The 22,945-nt window shown below is 47.3% G+C and overlaps 1 protein-coding gene across 1 annotated transcript; it reads right to left on the bottom strand.

Moving 5' to 3' along the window:
• Positions 1-5,076: 5,076 nt before the first annotated feature.
• Positions 5,077-6,494, bottom strand: LOC123046450 (BURP domain-containing protein 4). The gene is made up of 4 exons (XM_044469824.1): positions 6,339-6,494; positions 6,205-6,261; positions 6,088-6,117; positions 5,077-5,987 (listed from the first exon to the last, which is right to left on the bottom strand). The coding sequence occupies exons 1-4, from the start codon at positions 6,400-6,402 to the stop codon at positions 5,281-5,283; spliced, it is 858 nt and encodes a 285-aa protein (XP_044325759.1). The 5' UTR covers positions 6,403-6,494; the 3' UTR covers positions 5,077-5,280.
• Positions 6,495-22,945: the final 16,451 nt, after the last annotated feature.

The following is a 22,945-nucleotide window of genomic DNA, read 5'->3' as shown; positions in this document are numbered from 1 at the left end:
GAAAGCCTTATGATTCCTGGATAGGCCCAAAAGGAACAGAATTTGTTTCTGAACATAACGTATGTTGTAGCTGTATGATTCTATCGGCAATTGAGCTGTGACGATGAAACATGCTCTATGTACCAATATATGATGAAACAAATAAACTAGAAAGTATAAGGTTAAAAGTAAAGTTGAGATCAAGGGGGAGAATGTTACGTTGATCTCTATCCCGTTCGAACCCAACGGGTCGAACGGGCCCCTGACTCGCGCCCTGATCGGGGGCGCCCAACCAATCCATGGTTGGTGGGCCCCTGTCGCCAGCGCAATATAAAGAGGTGGGGTGCCGGGGCACGCATCACGAGGTTGACCGTGCACCACAACACCACCGAAACACCAATCCGATCTAGGGTTTTGCGCTAGGCCGACGGGAAGCTCCGCCGCCACCACCTCGCCCACACTCCGCCATCACCATGGCCGGTGCTGGATCGAGTTCGTCCGCACCAGGAGAAGGTAGGTTCACCGGATCTCCTAGCCCACTCCGATCTAAGGTTCTATCACAAGGGACTAACCGCCGTTAACGGCCTTATTTTTTTCCTACTGGGTTGGCAACCTTGGTTTTTAACTGAGGGGAATACTTATCTCTATTGTACTGCATCATCCTCTCCTCTTCGAAGAAATCCCAACGCAGCTCACAAGTAGCAGTTCTTAACTGAGGAAAATACCTATCTCTACATTACTGCGTCATCCTCTCCTCTTCGAGGAAATCCCAACGCAGCTCACAAGTAGCAACACGCACACACAAAGGCTGCGTAAAAGAGACATGCACATCTCCGGACGGCAACCTGGACATGGGAGAGCCAGGACTGCATTGGCATCAAGATGCTGCTACCCTTTGTTGATGCAGGAGAAGTAGCGGGTGAGCGCACCGACAACGTGCGGAAGCAGCGGATGCCGCTGCAACAGCGAGGCTCAGGCGGGGGCGGAGTTGGAAGCTGTGTTTTGATTTTCGGTTTGAGCTTTTTTTCGCCCTGGGCCGAGATGGCCAAATTTCGGCCATTTTCGAAAATTTCGGCTGAAATTTGACCAAAATTTGACTGCAATTTGACTTAAATTTGACCAAAATTTATCAAATTTGAGCAATTTCGGCCTAAATATACTTTTCGCCCCAGGCCGAGATGGCCGAAATCCACTTTTTTCGGCCGAAAATCAAAACACAGGTTGGAAGAGGGTGGGGCCACCGAACCGGAGGAAGCAGCGAGCTCGCCGTGAGCCACAAGCATGATGTTGGTAGAAGGCGGCAAGCTCACCGCGAGTCGCTCGCCTCACATCGCTCGGTACTCTATGCTGCCGCTCGCTGTGTCCGACCCGGCCGAGCAATTGCCGACGGAAGAGACAACAATCGGTGCCTCCGACCACCATGTCATGGTTGCCTCGCTGCCGCGAACCTCCTTGGTCACCCCACGGAAGAATATTGGCGCAATAAGCCATGTCCCCGCGGTGGTGACTAGCGTTGGGCGCGCCAGGTCCGGTCCGTGGCCGCGTCGAGCATTTGTCTGGGTCTGACCATTGTACATGCATAGCCCGACTTGTGTACGGCATGTGTGCGTGCGTGTGTGGCGCGGGTTGTGCACGTGTGCGCGCACTTGATGCGTGGGTTAGTTAGCGACAGTAGCAGGGGTAACCGCAGCGTTCTGTTGGAGCCCGGCCGCGTTGATCGCGTCTGTGCGCGACGGGGCCGCGAGCCAGGGGGTGCGGAGCACGCGGGCATGGAGGAGTGAGGAGCGCGACATCATGTGGGCGCGCCTGCGTATAAAGCTTCACCCGTGTACTGTTGTAAGTGTGGATTCAAGTTCATGCTCGAGGAAGAAGCCGTCGTGCGGTGGGTTCGTGCGCTGGAACCACCGTGTCATGTGTCTCCCTCCTTTCTTGTTCCCCGGTTTGAGCTAGTGAAAGAGAGAGAGAGCAACCAGAGGGAGAGCTAGGGCTAGACACAAACATTTGGCACTGAAACTACCAGGTTCGGGGCTGTGGTGCGCGGTGGCATCTGCGGCGCGCACGGCTAGCGTGGCGGACATGGAGGCTGCGGCGCATGACAAGCGTGTTGCGACAGCGACGTGCGGCGGTGCGGTCAGATGTCGTGCGTGCGACGAGCACGACGGTCGCGGAGACGAGGAGGTCGCGGAGGACTTGCATGGTGGCGCAGAGGTCGCGGCAGCTTGCCGGGACGATCATGGAGGAACAGTGGCGCAGCACTGCAGGGAACGAGAGTACGGGTTGCTGCAGCGGCAGCGAGCGGTGGCTCGTGCCGGAGGCGTGTGGCGACGTCGTGGCTCAAGGGTGATTGTTGGCGCAGTAAGCCATGTCCCTGCGGTGGTGACTGGCATCGGGCGCGCCAGGTCCGGTTCGTGGCCGCGTCGAGCCTATGTCTAACCATTGTACATGCATAGTCCGACTTGTGTTTGGCATGTGTGCGTGCGTGCGTGTGTGTGACGCGGGGTGTGCGTGTGTGCGCGCACTTGATGTGTGGGTTAGTTAGCGATAGTAGCGGGGGGTGACCGCTGCGTTCTGTTGGAGCCTGGCCGCGTTGATCTCGTTTGTGCGAGAGGGGGGGCACGAGTCAGGGTGTGCGGAGCGCGCCGGCGTGGAGGATTGGAGAGCGCGGCATCGTGTGGGCGCGCCTGCATATAAAGCTCCACCCGTGTACTGTTGTAAGTGTGGATTCGAATTCATGCTCGAGGAAGAAGCCGTTCATGTCCCGGAACCACCGTGTCATGTGTCTCCCTCCTTCTTTCTTCTTCCTCGGTTTGAGCCAGTGAGAGAGAGAGAGCAACCAGAGGGAGAGCTAGGGCTAGACCCTGACAAAGAAGGCGAGCACGGGAACGCCGATCCCGACGACAACCGCACTGCCACTCGTCTTTGTCGACTCCGGCGAACCCTCGTGGACGGGATCTCCGCGGGTGGTGCCGACCTCGACGAGCTTCCATACAAGCCCGTCGTCCGGTTCTTACTGAAGGGCGCCGGCGCGCTCGTACTTCGCCCCGTGCTCGCCGTTCACTTCGCCACCTAGCTGCTTCGCGCTGGCGGTGTTGGGTGGTGATGCTGCGTGGCCAAGGGAGGAGCGCTGGGTGATGGTCGGCAGGGAGTGGTCGTGCGAGGGGCGCCTCGCAAGCTTGGGACGGCATCGGCAGCAAGACTGGCTCCAGTCAGGCATCGGCGTCCAGAACATCTCTCAATAGAGAGAGAGAGGAGAGGAGGAGAGAAAGCGAGGGCCTTTTTCTTTTCTTTTTTATTTCCTGGGTGTCCAGTCAACGTTTAATGTGGTCAAAACCACTTGACATAGTCAAAACCGAGACGAGGGATGATTTTTGAACCACATGGTTAGTTCAAGATGTATGTCGATCGGTTTTGAAGTTCATGGTTGAATTTTAAACCGTGCGGTTAGTATGGGATTGAAATGTAGACTTTTCATAGTTGCACTTTTATTTTGGATGGCACGTTCCCGTATCAGTGTCTGCGAACTAGTCCCCCGCCGGTTCGCAGGCAGATACGGTGTCCAATTTGCATGTCGTTGTTGGAGATGTCCTTAGGTTTGTGAACTGGGTGATGGGATTGAAAAGCGCTTGCAGCTACCGAGCTCCACTGCTCTTGGTATTTGAAATTTTTGAAAAACACATTTTTGGTACTCAAAAAAATGTTACAACAAATACGTGGATACATACACATATTCCTAAGGCATGGTAAAATCTGGAAAAGAAATACTTTGTATTTTAGGAAATACAAAAAAGAGAAATTTCTGACAGAAATGGCACCTTTTTTATCCTATATACTGTCAGAAATTTATTTATTTTCTTATATAGCCCAAAACAAAACGAAATTTCTACCGAAACTTGACGCGTGTAATCGGAATGTATATATGTATCCCTGGGAAAAATTTCACATTTTTTTGAAACTTCAAAAACCTGTATTTTAAAATGTTCAAATATAGAGAGCAGTGAAGCTCGGTTGCTGCAACGCCTCTCCCGTGATGGGACGTTTTATATGGCAGTTGGGTGGTGAGCTAGTGGGATTTGCGGAGGGGATGCATCAGATTTGAGAAGAGGTGGTATGTTCGGGCCGAGCCAAGCTTACTTCGGGTTGAAAATCAAAGTCCTAGCCCAGCCTCAAATGTATGACAGCCTGCTAAGTTGAGCCTGGCCCGAATGACAAGCCCGACCCGGCCTGGCCCAAATGACAAGCCCGACCCGGCCCGGCCTGAGATTTCTGGGCTCGGGCTGCCGATGCCCAGGTTTAGGTTAAAACTGATCCGATAGTGGTTGTCCATGTGAGAACGAGGAGTGATCTGAGCCGTTGGATCAAGTTGAACTGTTTTACCATAACTGCTACACCCAACTGAAACTCGTCAAGCTTGTATACAACGCCTGGGACTTGACAGGATACTCCCTCTGTAAACTAATATAAGAGTGTTTAGATCACTAAAATAGTAATCTAAACGCTCTTATATTAGTTTACGGAGAGAGTAGCAGCCAGGCGGCGGCTGGGCGGCATGGCGTTCTGGAGTTGAAGGGCGGCCGATGTTGACGTGGGCAGGAAGGTTGTTGGGAGAGAAACACTGTTGAGTGGGATTGAGATGGAGAGAGACACCGAGAGCTCAGGATCGAGAGGCTTCAGGTGAGAGAATGATGGAGATTTCAGAGAGTGATATTTATTTTTGCTAGAGAATGAGTCAGCCCAGAGAGTGGGGTGCTCTAATCTTTCCTTCAAATGTACTCCCTCCGTTCACAAATGTTAAATTGATTGGATCTTTTAATATGAACTACATACAAACTGAAATGAACGAACAAACACACAAAAAAGTGTCTATATACATCCAACTCACAAAAATGTTAGAACATCTTATACGGAGTATATGTGAACATGGGGAATACATAGCTGCAATATATATAACACTAATTTGCTATGATTGGTTTGTCAGGCATGATTTCGGTGCTGGCTAGCATGGAGTCTGATTTCATGGAAAAGTCTATGAGCTAGCTAAAACTAGTACTGACACGCATCATTTCTGTAAAAAAAAAAGAAAAAACATGACACGCATCATCACAATATACTATATCTGTATGACTGTGTCATATCATTTTTCGGGGTACATATATCTTTGCGCTACATGCGCTTACAATAACTGGTAAGGGCATACAGATACAGTGACGTTTATTTAAGCTAGATCGGCTACTAAGTCCGAAATTACACGTCACCGGCCGGCTGTCTCTCAACTCTCGTACTTGCTGCTCGTGTCTTCACCTCCTAGAGCCACAGGAGGTAATTGGCCGGCATGAAGTGACATATCGGCTCGCCACGGGATCCGTTCAGCATCACGAAGTACGCCTCATCCCAGTCGCCGGTATCCTTGTGGCATACTGCGATGGCCGTGGCGCCGACGGAAGGGTCCTCCTGTCCAACAAGTTGGACACGGAGTGCTTGCACGTTGCTGGGGTTGTGGCAGTAAAAGACCTCCACAGGGTACGCCAGGGGGTGGCATGGCACCACCGCGTCGCCGCCGACGCTGGCGATTCCGTTGGGCGCCACCACGTAGCGGAGGGGTTCTGTGCGCCCGTGAAGGGTTGAAGTGACCGCGCGCGGCTCCTTGGTGCCCAAAACGGTGGCGGCGAACTCTCTCGCGGCTGCCACAGACGTTGCGCACACGTGTGGTTCCTTGTCTCCTGCCTCCTCGCAGAACTGGAGAGTCTCCGAGATCCTCCCTGCTTGCTTGGAGCCGTGGGTTACATTGTAAAACTTCAAGATTTTCTCGAAACTGCTGTACCTGAAGGGTGGTACTGGGCTTGTAGTACTTGAAATGACTGGGCCTGGTGAACTCGTGCGTCTGACGTAGCCCAGCCGGGTGTTTGCCGGCAGGAGCGCCCCGGCAAAGAGGTCGCGCTCCAGAAACAGCATGCCCTTCTTCACCATCATGTGATGCTTCGGAGGCGGTGCCGGCGCCTCAGTACCGGGAGCTGCAAACAGTAACAGCATTTAGTCAGTTTATTAAAGCAAGATCCGGTTCAAAGAAAAATCCGCTTAGATATCAACTAGCCACCAAAGATGAACCCTTACACGGTGGAGCGGCCACGTCACCTGATCCCACTGCAAAAGAATGATATACACGATGTGAAGGGATGCTCACTTAGTTAGTGGTCGAACCAATGAAGCAACAGAGGTTAAGCAAGTTACCAGATGGGTCCTCGTCCCACTTGACCGGGTAAGCGCTGACGTCAAACGACGATCCATCTGCAAAACAAGCAATCAGTATTGATTAGCAGCTGACATTTCATCATTACCCATGAGTACACATTTCCCTAGATTACCTTCTACTACTCCTGCGACGAACCCAAGGGCGCAGAGAGCTAGGAACATCCGCATGATCGTCATACTAATGCTTTCTGCGCTTTGGGTTAAGAGTGATTGATGCGTGATGCATTCTTGCTCAAATCCTTTTATAGCACTGTTACGCAAACGCTTGGAGATAAGAGTTACGTCCGTTTCGCCACAAAGTTTGTCTTCACACTTTTCTCGGACCATGCAAAGTCTGTGCTTAGCAGTAGTTCTTGCGTTTCTCCACGAAAAAAGGAAACAAATGGCCGGTATGTACAAGCAGTAGTTCTTAACTTCCCTTAAAATAATATTTTCTCCCCGGAGATCGGAACACACAAAGTCTGTGTTAGTATAGTATACGTTTCTCCAAAAAGAACGGAGTTTGATTCACCTTTTCTAGATGAAGCTAACACACCGTATCTTTTTCTTCTCTGTACCGAAGGTTTAACAGCGCTATTGTCTCATGCTGAAAGAATCAGCTGACTTGGAAGGAGTAAGGGTTTGTAGAGAAGCTTCTGCCGTGACTAATTTATTATTTGCGGATGACTCACTCATTCTGATGAAGACCAATGATCAGAATGCTTCATGTTTGAAATCTGTCCTTGATATGTATTGTCTGGCCTCAGGGCAGAAAGTGAGCGTTGAGAAATGCAGTGTCTTTTTCAGCCCAAGCACATCAGTGGAGCAAAAAGCACAAGTCTGCACCACTCTTGACATTATGACTGAATCATTAAATGATAAGTATTTGGGGCTGCCTGCTAGAGTTGGGTTGGATAGAACAGATTGTTTCCATTACTTAATCGCCAGAATTATTCAGAAAATCAGTGGGTGGAAGGAAAAGGTATTATCATCAGGTGGGAAGGAGGTGTTACTTAAATCACTGGCTCAGGCAATACCATCGTATGCTATGTCGGTCTTCAAAATTCCTAAAAAGTTTGCAAAGGAATTACAGATGCGATAGCGCAATACTGGTGGGGTGATGATGCTACTCATAAGAGGGTGCGCTAGTTCGCCTGGTGGAAGATGTGTGTCCCAAAAAAAGAGGGAGGAATGGGGTTTCGAGATATACACTGCTTTACCCTTGCTTTGTTGGCCAAACAAGCTTGGCGACTAATTGATAACCCTGACTCTCTTTGTGCAAGGATTCTTAGGGCAAAATACTATCCGGAAAGGGACTTACTTAATGCAACACTAAAGAAGAAAGCCTCATATACCTGGCAAAGTATCATGGATGGTGTGGAGACCTTGAAGTTGGGATATATTTGGAGGATATGAGATGGACACAAAATAAAGATTTGGTCAGATGCATGGATACCACAATCCAACAATAGAAGACCAACTACACCTGCAAATTGATTGAGCAGATGTTCTGGCCCATCGATGTACCACGCATCTTGTCGATACCTCTACGAGCTTTCGAGATGGAGGACACTTCATCTCATGGCATCCGACAAAAACAGGGACGTTCTCGGTGAAATCAGCTCATTATGTCACGTGGAAGTTCAAGTATGAGGCGAGAGGAACCACACATGGACCTAGTTCCGCATCACTGAACCGTACCTGGGATGTAATGTGGAAACTACCTTGCCCTGCCAAAGTAAAAATATTTTCTTGTGAACATTACATGGAACTCTACCATGTAGAACTACACTGGCTGATAGACACATGAAGATTGATACAAAATGCCCGGCGTGCGATCGGCATGAAAGTATTAAACACATGTTATTCCAGTGCCCAAAGGCGAAACAAGCCTAGACAGAATTGGGACTTGAGGAGGTTATTTCACGAGCATGTGCGATAGACCATTCAGGAGAAGCTGTGCTTGAACATCTATTGAACCTACCTGCAAATGAAACAGTTGTATTGGGACAGGAAAGATTGAATCTTATTGTGTCAATTGCATCGTGGTATCTGTGGTGGGAACGTAGAAAGCTTGTCCATAAAGAGCGGACAACCCAGGCTTCTAAAATTGTTGCATCGGTTCGGGGCCTTGTAGCAAACATCTTGGCTGCCTCTCTACCGAAGGCGAAAATCCAGAACAATCCGTGGGTGCAACCGCCTGCTGGGACAGTGAAACTCAATATTGATGCGCGGCATTTGACTCCGACACTTTACAAGGTACAGTTGGTGCATACTGGGGGATAGCTCTGGGAATTTTTTGGCAACATGAAATAATGTCGTTGGTGAATGTATGGATGTTTTCATGGCTGAAGCCCTTGTGCTTCGGTTCGGCCTTAACTTGGCGCAAAGCTATGGGTGCTCAAGGCTGGTGATAAATTCTGATAATAATAATGTGATCCAAGCAATGCAAGATGGTGGCCTTTTTGCTGGACCGGCTGCAGCAGTTATAGATGATGTTATCATATGTCGCGTGATCTAGTTCAAGTCCGGTTCGAGCATTGTCACCGCGAAGCAAACTCGGTTGCTCATGAGCTAGCAAGATTAGCTAGGTTCTCTCCCCCTAGTACTTGGTTTGATGAGGCCCCTAGTGCCTTAGCCCCTTTTATTGTAAAAGATACAATGTTATTTACCACTGATTAAATAAAGAGGCTTGGAGAGTTCAAAAAAAGCTTGCTTAACCCCCTAGCAAAATGCACGAGTGCATGGCTGTAACGGCCCCATCAGGATTGACAGCAGGGGATGAGGGATCGAGCAAGAAGAAGGTGCGATCGAGAAGAAAGAGAGGTAGGTGAGAAGCAGAGTTGGAGAAAGGGAAAGAGTTTGAGTAGGGCATTTTGGAGACCGAACTTCATTTTTTTTAAAAGGAGATGACCCCCGGCCTCTGCATCTGGGAGATGCATGCAGCCATTTTTATTGATTATTCTCGAGGACCTTACAAAGTAGTACAACAAAATGTCTGAACTCGCCATCTTGGCAACATATGCCGCTACTCCTATCCAAATGATGAAGGGGTGCAAGCTGGGCCATATACCCAGTCCTCTCACCTAGGCCTAACATCTAAAGCCAGTAGCCCCGACCGAGCCACATACCGGGTCCGGGGCACAATCCAGTCGGACGCACTCACATGTGTCGTCGCCACCATCTCCCACTGGTCCATCTTCAGAGCAGATTGAGGTACCAACCTTGGCAGGTTCCTCCACCATCGACGCCACCATGACGCCAAACGACGACCACCAGCTGTGCCAGTCCATCTCCAAGCCGAAGGAGCGCTACCACAAGATGAAGACCGAGCTCCATGGTGCCCTTTATTTTGAAAAATTCAAAATTCAAAAATTTTAGTTTAAAAAAGTTCTGAAAAAAAATTACACATTTATGCAAGGATGTAAAGTGTATGTGTGAAATTTTTTAGGATGAAATACCTTGAATTGCGAGCTACACAAAAAAAAACAAAATCATGGACTTTAAAGATGAACAGTACATATGCTAAAAAGCTTCATATTTGTCTTTTTTGTGTAGCTCACATTTTATTGTATTTCGACCTAAAAATTTGCACAGATGTACATTATGTATCTAGGTATATGTATATTTATTTTAAAAAAAATAAAACTGAAAAATTTGAATTTTAAAGTTTTCAAATAAAGACCTTCATGGAGCTCGGTCTCCGTTTGGCATTTTAGAAAGAGAGTTTCTGATATTTCTCAATAGTCATCTGTTACAACGCACGCTTGGCTACATGTAACCTCTCCTTGGGCCTTGGGTCCTATATGTCATGACACAAACATCCTATGACTAGTCCACTCTTTCTCTGCATGTGGCCCCATGCTTGCCTCTACTCTTCTCCTTCTTCCTGGTTCTCTTGTTCCTCCCGTTGTTGCACTGGTGCCTCGCTGTCCGCCTCCTCGTCAGGCTGGCTAGGTGCCGAGGAGTGCGTGACAATGGCCACGAACATTCTGCTTCCAACAGATTTTTCTTAACCATAACCAAGATACCACGCTACTTTGAATAAGGAAAACTAGCGACCGCTCAGCTGGCTCCCAACGGCACCCCTCCCATATTCCACCGAGCATGTACGCATTTGTCGCCACCTTCATTCGGTGGCTGGCAACAGGTAACCCTAACGCGGTCCTTTCCCATGGCTTCACCCTCCCTCTCCTGTGTTCCACTAGTAGAAAACAGGGCTTTGGTCCAGGTGTTGGGAAACGTAGTAATTTAAAAAAGAAAATCTACGATCACGCAAGATCTATCTAGGAGAAGCATAACAACAAGCGGGGAAAGTGTCCACCTACCCTCGTAGACCAAAAGCGGAAGCGTTTAGTAACGCGGTTGATGTAGTCGAACGTTTTCACGATCCAACCGATCCAAGTATCGAATATACGGCACCTCCGTGTTCTGCACATGTTCAGAACGATGACGTCCCTCAAACTCTTGATCCAGTTGAGGGTGAGGAAGAGTTTCGTCAGCACGACAGTGTGGTGACGGTGATGATGAAGTTACCGACGCAGGGCTTCGCCTAAGCACTACGACGATATGACCGAGGTGTGTAACTGTGGAGGGGGGCACCGCACACGGCTAAGAGAAGACTTGTTGTGTCTTTGGGGTGTCCCCCTCCCACGTATATAAAGGAGAGGGGAAGAGGAGGCTGGCCCAAGGGGGGCGCGCCGGGGGGGGGGGGGGGGTCCTACTTGGACTCCCGGTCTAAGTAGGATCCCCCCTTTTCCTATTCCAAGGAGAAGGGGGGTAGGAGAGGGAGAGGAGAAGGAAAGAGAGGCGTTGCTAATTAAAGGTAATTTTATCGAAATTGATCCCAATATTGCGCATGGAATCATAGCGTAAATAGTGGGAACACTATCTCAAAAAAAAAGGGGGGGGGGTTACATCCTACCCAGGTAAAGACACAAGTTTTCGAAAAGATTTGCGAAGTAACAATTTTTTTACAAAAGTCTCTTGAACCTCTTAAGAGTATTAGCGGACATCTTCACCGCACGAATATGTTGATTACCCTTTGCAATAAGCGGTTGGATTCTTTAGATCTAAAAATTTCCGAGTATGAGGGGAAACGTAAAGAACCTCCCGGATTCGAGCATGACTCCGCTAAGAAATTAAAAATCCAAGATGGCAATACTTAGATCTATTCTCGCTTTTATGCCTAGCTAGGGGCGTTAAACGATAGCGCTTGTTGGGAGGCAACCTAATTTTATTTTTGTTCCTTACTTTTTTTCTTATGTTTAGTAATAAGTAAATCATCTAGCCTCTGTTTAGATGTGGTTTTATGTTTTAATTAGTGTTTGTGCCAAGTAGAACCTATAGGATCATCTTGGGTGAAAGTTAATTTGATCATGCTAAAAAACAGAAACTTTTACACGCACGAGAATAATTTTAATAAATCACAGAAATGATCTTTGAGTTGATTCTTCTTGCAGTAGATCAATAGACAAATTTTCTAGGACTTCCTATTTTGGTAGGATTTTTAGAGTTTCAGAAGTATTCGAAAGTTACAGATTGCTACAGACTGTTCTGTTTTTGACAGATTCTATTTTTCATGTGTTGTTTGCTTATTTTGATGAATCTATGGCTAATATCAGGAGGGTATGAACCATAGATAAGTTGGAATACAGTAGGTTTAACACCAATATAAATAAATAATGAGTTCATTACAGTACCTTAAGTGGTGGTTTTTCTTTCTTGCACTAACAGAGCTCATGAGATTTTCTGTTGAGTTTTGTGTTGTGAAGTTTTCAAGTTTTGGGTAAATATTTTATGGACTATGGAATAAGGAGTGGCAAGAGCCTAAGCTTGGGGATGCCCATGGCACCCCAAGATAATCCAAGGATAACCAAAAGACTAAGCTTGGGGATGCCCCGGAAGGCATTCCCTCTTTCGTCTTCATCTATCGGTAACTTTACTTGAAGCTATATTTTTATTCACCACATGATATGTGTTTTGTTTGGAGCGTCTTGTATGATATGAGTCTTTGCTTTTTAGTTTACCATAATCATCCTTGCTGTACACACCTTTTGAGAGAGACACACATGATTCGGAATTTATTAGAATACTCTGTGTGCTTCACTTATATCTTTTGAGCTAGACAATTTTGCTCTAATACTTCACTTATATCTTTTTAGAGCATGGTGGTGGCTTAATTTTGTAGAAATTATTGATCTCTCATGCTTCACTTATATTATTTTGAGAGCCTTTTAGAACAGCATGGTATTTGCTATGGTTATAAATTGGTCCTAAAATGATGGACATCCAAATTGGGTATAATAAAAACTATCATAGAAAGTGAATTGGATGCTATGATCAATTTGATGCTTGACAATTGTTTTGAGATATGAGGATGGTAATATTAGAGTCATGCTAGTTGGGTAATTGTGAATTTAAGGAATACTTGTGTTAAAGTTTGTGATTCCCGTAGCATGCATGTATGGTGAACCGTTATGTGATGAAATTGGAGCATGATTTATTTGTTGATTGTCTTCCTTATATGTGGAGGACGGGATCGCGCGAAACTCCTACCAACCCTTCCCCTAGGAGCATGCGTGTAGTACTTTGTTTTGATTACTTGTAGATTTTTGCAATAAGTATATGAGTTCTTTATGACTAATGTTGATTCCATGGATTATACGCACTCTCACCCTTCCACCATTGCTAGCCTCTCTTGTGCCGCGCAACTTTCACCGGTACCCTACACCCATCATATACCTTCCTCAAAACAGCCGCCATACCTACCTATTATGGCATTTCCATAGCCATTCCGAGATATATTGCCATGCAACTTTCCACCGTTCCGTTTATTATGACATGCTCCATCATTGTCATATTGCTTTTGACTGATCATGTAGTTGACATCGTATTTGTTGCAAAACCACATTGATAATTCTTTCATACATGTCACTCTTGATTCATTGCGTATCCTGGTACACCGCCAGAGGCATTCATATAGAGTCATATTTTGTTCTAAGTATCGATTTGTAATTCTTGAGTTGTAAGTAAATAAAGTGTGATGATCTTCATTATTAGAGCATTGTCCCAAGTGAGGAAAGGATGATGGAGACTATGATTCCCCACAAGTCGGGATGAGACTCCGAACTTTAAACAAAAGGAGAGAAAGGCCAAATGAAAAAATAAAGGCTAAATAAAAAAATGAGAGAAAAAGAGAGAAGGGACAATGTTACTATCCTTTTACCACACTTGTGCTTCAAAGTAGCACCATGATCTTCATGATAAAGAGTCTCCTATGTTTTCACTTTCATATACTAGTGGGAATTTTTCATTATAGAACTTGGCTTGTATATTCCAATGATGGGCTTCCTCAAATTGGCCTAGGTCTTCATGAGCAAGCAAGTTGGATGCACACCCACTTAGTTTCTTTTTGAGCTTTCATACACTTGTAGCTCTAGTGCATCCGTTGCATGGCAAGCCCTACTCACTCACATTGATATGTATTAATGGGCATCTCCATAGCCCGTTGATACGCCTAGTTGATGTGAGACTATCTTTTCCTTTTTTGCCTTCTCCACAACCACCATTCTATTCCACATGAACTGCTATGTCCATGGCTCACCCTCATGTATTGCGTGAAGATTGAAAAAGTTTGAAAATACTAAAGTATGAAACAATTGCTTGGATAAAACCGGGGTTGTGCGTGATTTAAATATTTTGTGTGATGAAGATAGAGCATAACCAGACTATATGATTTTGTAAGGATAGCTTTCTTTGGCCATGTTATTTTGAGAAGACATGATTACCTTGTTAGTATGCTTGAAGTATTACTATTTCTTATGTCAATATGAACTTTTATCTTGAATCATTTGGATCTGAACATTCAAGCCACAATAAAGAAAATTACATTGTCCACATCAAAAATTCTGTTTTTATCATTTACCTACTCGAGGATGAGTAGGTATTAAGCTTGGGGATGCTTGATACGTCTCCAACGTATCTATAATTTTTGATTGTTTCATGCTATTATATTACCTGTTTTGGATGTTTATGGGCTCTACTTTACACTTTTATATCATTTTTGGGACTTGATGTCTACTACACAACCTTCTTCTTGTAGACGTTGTTGGGCCTGCAAGTACACATGTTTGTAGGACAGTAGCAAGTTTCCCTCAAGTGAATGACCTAAGGTTTATGAATCCGTAGGAGGCATAGGATGAAGATGGTCTCTCCCAAACAACCCTGCAACCAAATAACAAAAAGTCTCTTGTGTCCCCAACACACCCAATACAATGGCAAATTGTATATGTGCACTAGTTCGGTGAAGAGATGAAGATACAAGTGCAAAATAGATAATAGATATAGGTTTTTGTAATCTGAAATAATAAAAACAGCAAGGTAACGAACGATAAAAGTGAGCGTAAACGGTATTGCAATGATAGGAAACAAGGCCTAGTGTTCATACTTTCACTAGTGCAAGTTCTCTCAACAATAATAACATAGATAGAACATATGACAAGCCCTCAACATGCAACAAAGAGTCACTCCAAAGACACTAATAGTGGAGAACAAACGTAAAGATTATGGTCGGGTACAAAACCACCACAAAGCTATTCTTTCGGATCGATCTATAAAAGAGTTCGTACTAGAATAACACCTTAAGACACAAATCAACCAAAACCCTAATGTCACCTAGATACTCCATTGTCACCTCAAGTATCCGTGGGCATGATTATACGATATGCATCACACAATCTCAGATTCATCCAACCAACATAAAAGTACTTCAAAGAGTGCCCCAAAGCTACTACCGGATAGTCAATAACGTGTGCCAACCCCTATGCATAGGTTACCAAGTGTCACGAAACCCGCAAGTTGATCACCAAAACATACATCAAGTGGATCAATAGAATAACCCATTGTCACCACGGTTATCCCACGCAAGACATACATCAAGTGTTCATAAAAGACTCAATCCGATAAGATAACTTCAAAAGGGGAAACTCAATTCATCACAAGAGAGTAGAGGGGGAGAAACATCATAAGATCCAACTACAATAGCAAAGCTCGGGATACATCAAGATCGTGCCATGGAGGAACACGAGAGAGAGAGAGAGAGATCAAACACATAGCTACTGGTACATACCCTCAGCCCCGAGGGTGAACTACTCCCTCCTCGTCTTGGATAGTGTCGGGGATATACCCCGCGGTATGACCCGGCTAGAGTTGTAAACCGGCTGGGACTTGGTAAACCGGCGGATGGTAAACCGGCGGAGAGTCAAAACAGATGGCTAAGACAGACGGTAAACTGGCTGGTGGTAAACCGGCGGAGAGTCAAGACAGATGGCTAAGACAGATGGTAAACCGGTGAGTGTTAAACCGGCAGAGGATATTAAACCGGCAGACAATGTTAAACCGACAGACAGTGTTAAACCGGCAAACAAATGTTAAACCGGCAGACAATGTTAAACCGACAGACAATGTTAAACCGACAGACGTTAAGAAGCCCAGGAAAGGAAGTCAAAATAGTTTAAGTCTTAGTCCGAGATGGACTCTACATGTAACCTGCCCCTTCAACTTATATAAGGAGGGGCAGGGCTCCTCAAAGGGGGACAAGCAAGAAACAATCTCTAGGGCTAGACACAACTAGAGAGCCGGTTTACGGCGACTCCCTCGTGATGATAATGAGATCTAGCCTCAAACAACATGTAGGGTTTTTACCGGATGATGTTTCCCGGGGCCTGAAGCTGTCTAAACCCTTGTCTTGTGTTGCGTCTCTCGATTCCGCTCAACCCCTCTCAAGCTACCACATAGATGCGTTGACCTCGCGACTAAGTCCTTACACTAGGACATCTGACGTGTTAATTCCACGACAGTTGGCGCCCACCGTGGGGCTTGCGCACGGTGGTGATGAGTTCTTGAAGGGATCTCTTCCAGGGATCGAGAAGTTTGTGATTTTTCGGATGAAAAATAACCAGTTTGGAAGAATTCACCTCAAACACAATTCATCAGTCAAAGATCAAAGGAGTTTTTTGGCGATGGGTTAGAGAGTTGAAATTAAGAGGAGTTAGGGTTAAGCTACCATCCTACGGCTTATTTGGTGGATGATGAGTCGCCAAGATCAAAGGATTTTCCTAAAGAGGATGTGTCCGATCAAACCGCTGCCGTCACGTGTATGACTTATGAGGGTTAAAGTTCAAGAAAAAAGTTACGGTTGTGATTGGTTTGTGGCCGCAAGTCGCCGAGATCAAGAGAAGGAATTGTTTTCATCGAAACCAAAACTACCGCTACAGAAGCTGTCAGCGGAGAATCAGCGACCGGGTCGGATGACTACTGTGTCAGGCGGCTGTCGGATCCGCCACGTCCGAGTGATTGCCGTCCACGAAGATTTCAATATCCCAAGAAAGTCCGTCACGGCACGTTGAATACAATTGAAAGTTGCCAAAGATTACAGGGTTTTCCTTAATTAGCGTGGAGGGACCTGCACTGGGAAGGCCGCCACTCACGTAGGCATCAAATCCCCTCAATCAAAAATTACCAAGGCAACGTTTTCACCGCTGGGTCAACCCTGGTTGAATGGCCGCACCAAGCCACCGTCGTTTCCCTACAGTTTTGTCTGAACCGCTGGTCTGTTTCAAGTCAACATCGTGGTCTTAAACCGAATCAGCTCTGAATTGCTACTGCTCCACGTCCACAACTCCCAGGCCGTGGGAATCAACCGCCGGCTGCTACCTTTTCCACTGCCACGAAGGCACCTACAGATCACAGAAAAAAAAACAGCCATGAGCCCATGACCCAGGAACGAGTCATCCATGGGCTTGGATTCTTTCGTTGACCTGGACCCCGAGCATCGTATCAAACCAGCGGTCGCCTCCGCTGTCGCCGCAACCGGATCTGCCTCGACTCTACAGCTGTAGCCAGGTTTCCATACCCGCTCCCTCTTGCAAGACGCATCGGCCTCCTGAGCTGCACGCCGGCCATTGTCGCGCCCCCGCGCCGTGCCACCTCCGCTGGTTGCGCCCCTGACCTCGCCGCCGTGAGCTCGTCAGAAAACCGCCACCTCCTGCCTGGACTCGGTGCTCAGCCCGCCCCTCGCCGCCTCGCTCCTCCCACTCATCGAGGCCCGCGCGCGGATGCGCCTCGCCGGCCTGCTGCTCGCCGGCTTCAATGGGCTTGCCAAAGGCCAAGGGCCACCTCGAGCATGCGCTGTTCATCCTCAACCCGCTCGCCGTATCGCTCCTTCTGCTTGCCGAGGCCCGTCCGCGTTTGCCTCCTCAGTCGGGTCGCTGGCCTCCCCTCGGCCGCGCTCGGCCTTGGTGCCCCCATCCTATCGCCATGGCTGCAGCTGCACCTGGCCCGTCGCCGATTTTCCTCGAAACCGGTGTCGCTTCTCCCAGTGGCCGCAGCTGTGCCTGGCCGGTCGCCGCCTCCCCTCGAAACCGGCGTCGCTTTTCCCTGGGCATGCTGCTCCTCTGCTCCTGGTTGCTCTGTGCTGAGCCGCCGCGGACGTCGCCTATCTTCAAACCGCTGCATCACCGGATCGCCTGCGTCAACACCCTCGCCAGCGCCTTTGCCACAATCTGTCGTCTCTCTGATGTTGTGTTGCTCCTCGACCGCGCTTGTGTTGCGCCCAGTTCCTTCTATGGCGCCTCCAAATCGAATCTCCATGACCCTGCTGACGAATCGCCCGCGCCGGATCACCTAGCCGGGTCGCTGGCCATGCCGCAGGCCACCAGCCACCGGCGCCGGATCACCTCGCCGGGTCGCTGGCCTCGCCGCAGGCCACCAGCCACCGGCGCCGGGTCACCTCGCCGGATCGCGCTGGCCTCGCGCGGATGCTTAAGCCACGGCATACTTCCTTGACCCGCACAAACCGCCAGGGCATCGACGCCCAAACCGCCGCGGCCCTCTGTGCCGCACCTCCACTCAGGCGACCCAGCTCCCGAGCCCCGTGAGCTGGCCCTGCTCGTCACGCTGCGAGTGAACCGGCGCCAGGCTACCCTGGAAGCGATCCAAACCGCCAACACAGCAAGTCACCGCTCCACCCTCAACGCAGATGAATCGCCGCTCGAGCTTCAGGTTTCATCTGTTCCTGAATTGCCTGGCCTCTTCAAATCGGCCTCTTCAGGTCGCCGGATCACCCCCGTCCCCGTTAAATCGCCAAAGCGCCTCGATCCACCCTTGCTGACCTTTGACAAGCAAACTATAGCAGCTCCGTGCCACCTCCGACTGCGTCTGTGCCGTCCCGCTCGCCGGTCGGCCACCACCTTCACCTCAACTCGCCTCGAGCCGCCTCAAATCGCCGGTTCTCCTCCGTACCATGCACCTTCAAGTCACTGCTCCCGGTGTCAAGTTACCCCGTGCCTTTGCTGTGGGGCTGCAGTTCTGTTATGTTCTGGGTCACTTCACCCCGAATCCATCAGTGGCGCATGATTACTAGTTCGCGGCGCCTGGCTCTCTCCAGATGCATCTTATGGGTGCGTTGGCTGCCCCGTTGGAGGAAAAGTAGAGTACAAAAAAAACGGCTTGGTGACTATTGGCGAGTTGTACGCACGGCTGTAGACTGGTTATTGTTGATCAGTCAAACACGGCTGCACTATTTATCAAAGCTTAGCAAGATATCAAGGGTGAGAGCTGTGGCAGCATTTGGCAAGGTCCTTGAGGTGATCGACACAAATATGCTTTGGATACATATATGGATCAAAGGGAATTCAATAACAGTACTGAAAAATTTATCTACGGACAGATCATCCGTTGTCCAAACAAAAAACGTCAGGTGATATCTATCCGGTTTGTTTTCATAGCACATTATTTTTTGTGCGAACAATTAATTTAATTTGTATATTTTTATATACAGGATCATTATTCATTACAAATGTGGTTTACACCATGGATTGATAATATCCCGCCTGGGGATAATCCCACATGATGAATGGATGCATACAAGCTGCTGCCCTTGCGGTCCGGTTCACATCAGCTTGCTGGGATCGCGTCTGCCCATTGTCAATGGACGTGCGCAAATCGCCGCCCCCGAGGCCTGGTCTACATCAACACATCGGGCCGCATCTGTTTGCATGAGCTATTTTATGGAGTAAAAAAGCCAGTCACTGCTTGGGTAGCCCAATTTTCTTCCAACAAATTGGAGGGAAATTATCATTCAGCCGTCGTCTGCGCTGGATGGCTCAATGGACATGCGCACAAATCGCTGCCACTACAGTTTGGTCCACTTCAAACAGCCAGTTGGAAGGAACCATTGGCCGAGTTGCTGACACGGCTCATACGGGCTCATTTATAACCCGCCGTAGTCACCTCAACCTTCTGTGGATTTATATCACGTTATCAAACCAATGATATATACCTTCTGCTATGGTCAAGTACGGAGAATCTCAATACAACTCCTTGAGTCATCTTAAAACTCGGGGGCTATGATGATATGACTCAGCAAGTCTTGCCAGTTTCAGCAAATCCAAGTGCCACAGGATGTTGATGGGAAAGATAACCCGGTCCCGGAGGCTACTGTTATATTGATGAAAATTTAAAAGCCGTCAGAGAATTTCTGGCTCAAAAAGTATATGACAAAATCCCGGCTCAATGAAGAAGTTCCGGGTCATCAGAAAGGATTTCGGTTCAAAATCCAGTTTGAGAGACATCTTTCTCTCAAAGCATTGAAGCTCTCCAAATATCCGGTTTACAATCCGGTTCAAGGGAAATTTATCTATCACGAAGCTTTGAAGCTCTCAAATCCGATTCAAAATCCCGGTTCAAGAAGAATTTATCTCTTGCAAAAAGTTAAAGATTGCCGAAGAGAACCTGTTGCCATGATGCACGGTTCAAACATGGGTATCTCGCCTTATTGGCTTATAATATTATTGGTTACATGGGGGCTTCAGCTGACAAAGCGGAGTTATGTCCATTAATCCGGCTATCACGCCACAACAAAGCTTGGGAGCTTCACACCCAAGGGGCCAAAGAGAGTCTGGATGCTATGCACAGCTCAAACATAGGCACCCAATGAGCACAGCTCATCACGTTACTTGGGGGATCCTTGTGTCAAATACCAAGGAGTTTGAATGGACCCTTGTAGCTGGGTATCGACCCACGGCTTGGAAGCCTGGTATATTTACCTAAAACCCCGGGTTAACCTGCCTTCATCAAGTAAGACACTCCTATCCAGGTCATCCTGGCACGACCCTCCGAACGTTTGACAGTTACTCTCATTGAGACCCTGCACTTGTCAAAGTTAAAACGGTGATTGGTTAGTTGGAGGTCCATCTTAAAAGGCTTTGTTAAATGGTTCAACTCAGCGGCCTGGCAGCCCACAAAAAGCCTCAAATTTGGGCCTGGTAGCCCTTAAAAAGCCTCAACTACATGGTTTTATTTGCCTTTGTCAAGATTTTTCTCTTTTGATAAATTTTATGTTGAACCGGTGTCTATTGACCCAGCATGACTATCAGTCATCAAATTAACCTGGTGTTCATTAACCCGGCTTGACTTTCAACTACAAGTTGCTAGTACATAATCACTTATAATCCGGTGTTTATTGACCCGGCCTGGCTTTGGACTATAAGTCGCCAGCATATATTTGGATTGCGCCATTGGAATTATGCGCTTATAAATCATTGGATATATTATTTAAATAGCCAACATGGCTGGATTTCTATTACGGTTATCAATAACCAGTATTATGATTAAGGTTTTCAAATTCGCTTTAGCACAATGGCTATCATATTATCAATGAATATGATTTTTATTCTACAATTGAAGGAATAGTCCCGAGTTGCTGCAGGCTTACAACCCGACACTTGGGGGCTACATTGTTTAAGTTGAGATTACATCAAATATGCAAGTCTCATGTCGCTGCAAGCATGCACCATGACACTTGGGGGCTAATGCAAAGTCATTCTTTGTTCATCTTATTGAAGACCCGACTCATCACATTATAATGAGCCGGCCCTTGGGGGCTACCAATTGCTCATGTCAAACAATTCAAGGTACAAAGCTTTTTTTTCATTATATTGAAGGGTCCACTGCTCAGTTGGTAAAGCACAAGGCTCTTAACCTTGTGGACGTGAATTCAAGCCCCATGATGGGGGTTACATCATATGATGTTATTTTCATTGAAGTATATATCAAAGTCCCAGCTCAATATTATCTTATTGAGCCGGCCCTTGGGGGCTACACCGTTGCTGTTCAAAGATTACATGATTATATTTACAAAGTCCCTGCTCATTATTGCATAATGACCCGGCCCTTGGGGGCTACACTGGTTGATGTTTTTATGAGCATCAGGAAATTACAAGTCCCAAGTTGCTGCAAGCATGACAACCCGACACTTGGGGGCTACATATGGGGAATACTCAATTCTGACTAGTGATTGAGATGAACAACCTGGATTTCTTCAAGATTGTGATATTTATATTGAAGCAAGTCTTAAGCTGTTGCTATGCTACCTTCTTAAGACTTGAGGGCTACAAGTGATAGTCATATAAGAGGTATATTTTCAAACTGGATGTTAACTACAAGTATGACCCGGTGCTATCAATATTTATAAACCGACAAGTTCTACATTTTTAAACCGGCTGAAGATCAGATGAGTATTTCAAGGACCAATATTGTTTTTAAGCATTGGGAGCTGAATCAAAGGAGTTATTCTTCACAATATATTTTCTATGAGAAACCAATGTCAGCAATTTGATTATGAAGCTGGCCTATTAAACCGGATTTTTTAGAAGAAGGAAGTGATAAGGACATAAGGATGATTAGAGTCAGTTTAACACGGATAAATCCAAATTAAACTGGGGGCTAATGTCGGGGATATACCCCGCGGTATGACCCGGCTGGAGTTGTAAACCGGCTGGGACTTGGTAAACCAGCGGAGAGTCAAGACAGATGGCTAAGACAGACGGTAAACCGACTGGTGGTAAACCGGCGGAGAGTCAAGACAGATGGCTAAGACAGACGGTAAACCAGCGAGTGTTAAACTGATAGAGGATGTTAAACCGGCAGACAATGTTAAACCGACAGAGAGTATTAAACCGGCAGACAATGGTAAACCGGCAGACAGTGTTAAACCAGCAAACAAATGTTAAACCGGCAAACAATGTTAAACCGGCAGACGTTAAGAAGCCCAGGAAAGGAAGTCAAAATAGTTTAAGTCTTAGTCCGAGATGGACTCTACATGTAACCCGCCCTTCAACTTATATAAGGAGGGGCAGGGCTCCTCAAAGGGGGACAAGCAAGAAACAATCTCTAGGGATAGACACATCTAGAGAGCCGGTTTACGGCGACTCCCTCGTGATGATAATGAGATCTAGCCTCAAACAGCATGTAGGGTTTCTACCGGATGATGTTTCCCGGGGCCTGAAGCTGTCTCAACCCTTGTCTTGTGTTGCGTCTCTCGATTCCGCTCAACCTCTCTCAAGCTACCACATAGATGCGTTGGCCTCGCAACTAAGTCCTTACACTAGGATATCTGACGTGTTAATTCCACGACAGATAGCATCGGGATGATGAAGATGGCCTCCGGTGATGGGATCCCCCTCCGGCAGGGTGCCAGAACAGGGCCCCGATTGGTTTTTGGTGGCTACAGAGGCTTGCGGCGGTGGAACTCCCGATCTATTTTCTGTTCTGGAAGTTTTAGGGTACGTAGGTATATATGGGTGCAGGGGGTACGTCGGTGGACCTCCGGGTGGCTCACGAGGTAGGGGGGCGTGCCTAGGGGGGGGGGGGGCGCCCTCCACCCTCGTGGGCAGCCCGG

The sequence above is a fragment of the Triticum aestivum genome, chromosome 2B (assembly GCF_018294505.1).
Source record: "Triticum aestivum cultivar Chinese Spring chromosome 2B, IWGSC CS RefSeq v2.1, whole genome shotgun sequence".
NCBI lineage: Eukaryota > Viridiplantae > Streptophyta > Magnoliopsida > Poales > Poaceae > Triticum > Triticum aestivum.
This window is presented reverse-complemented; position numbering and strand designations above follow the sequence as displayed.

What these genes read in the sequence shown, in the direction of transcription:
- LOC123046450 (XM_044469824.1), bottom strand. Translation starts at nt 6,402, where the DNA reads ATGACGATCATGCGGATGTTCCTAGCTCTCTGCGCCCTTGGGTTCGTC. An exon ending in GTGGGACGAGGACCCATCTG is followed by an intron (nt 6,118 to 6,204) that starts GTAACTTGCTTA and finishes ATTCTTTTGCAG; the next exon opens with TGGGATCAGGTGACGTGGCC. An exon ending in TGACGTGGCCGCTCCACCGT is followed by an intron (nt 5,988 to 6,087) that starts GTAAGGGTTCAT and finishes TACTGTTTGCAG; the next exon opens with CTCCCGGTACTGAGGCGCCG.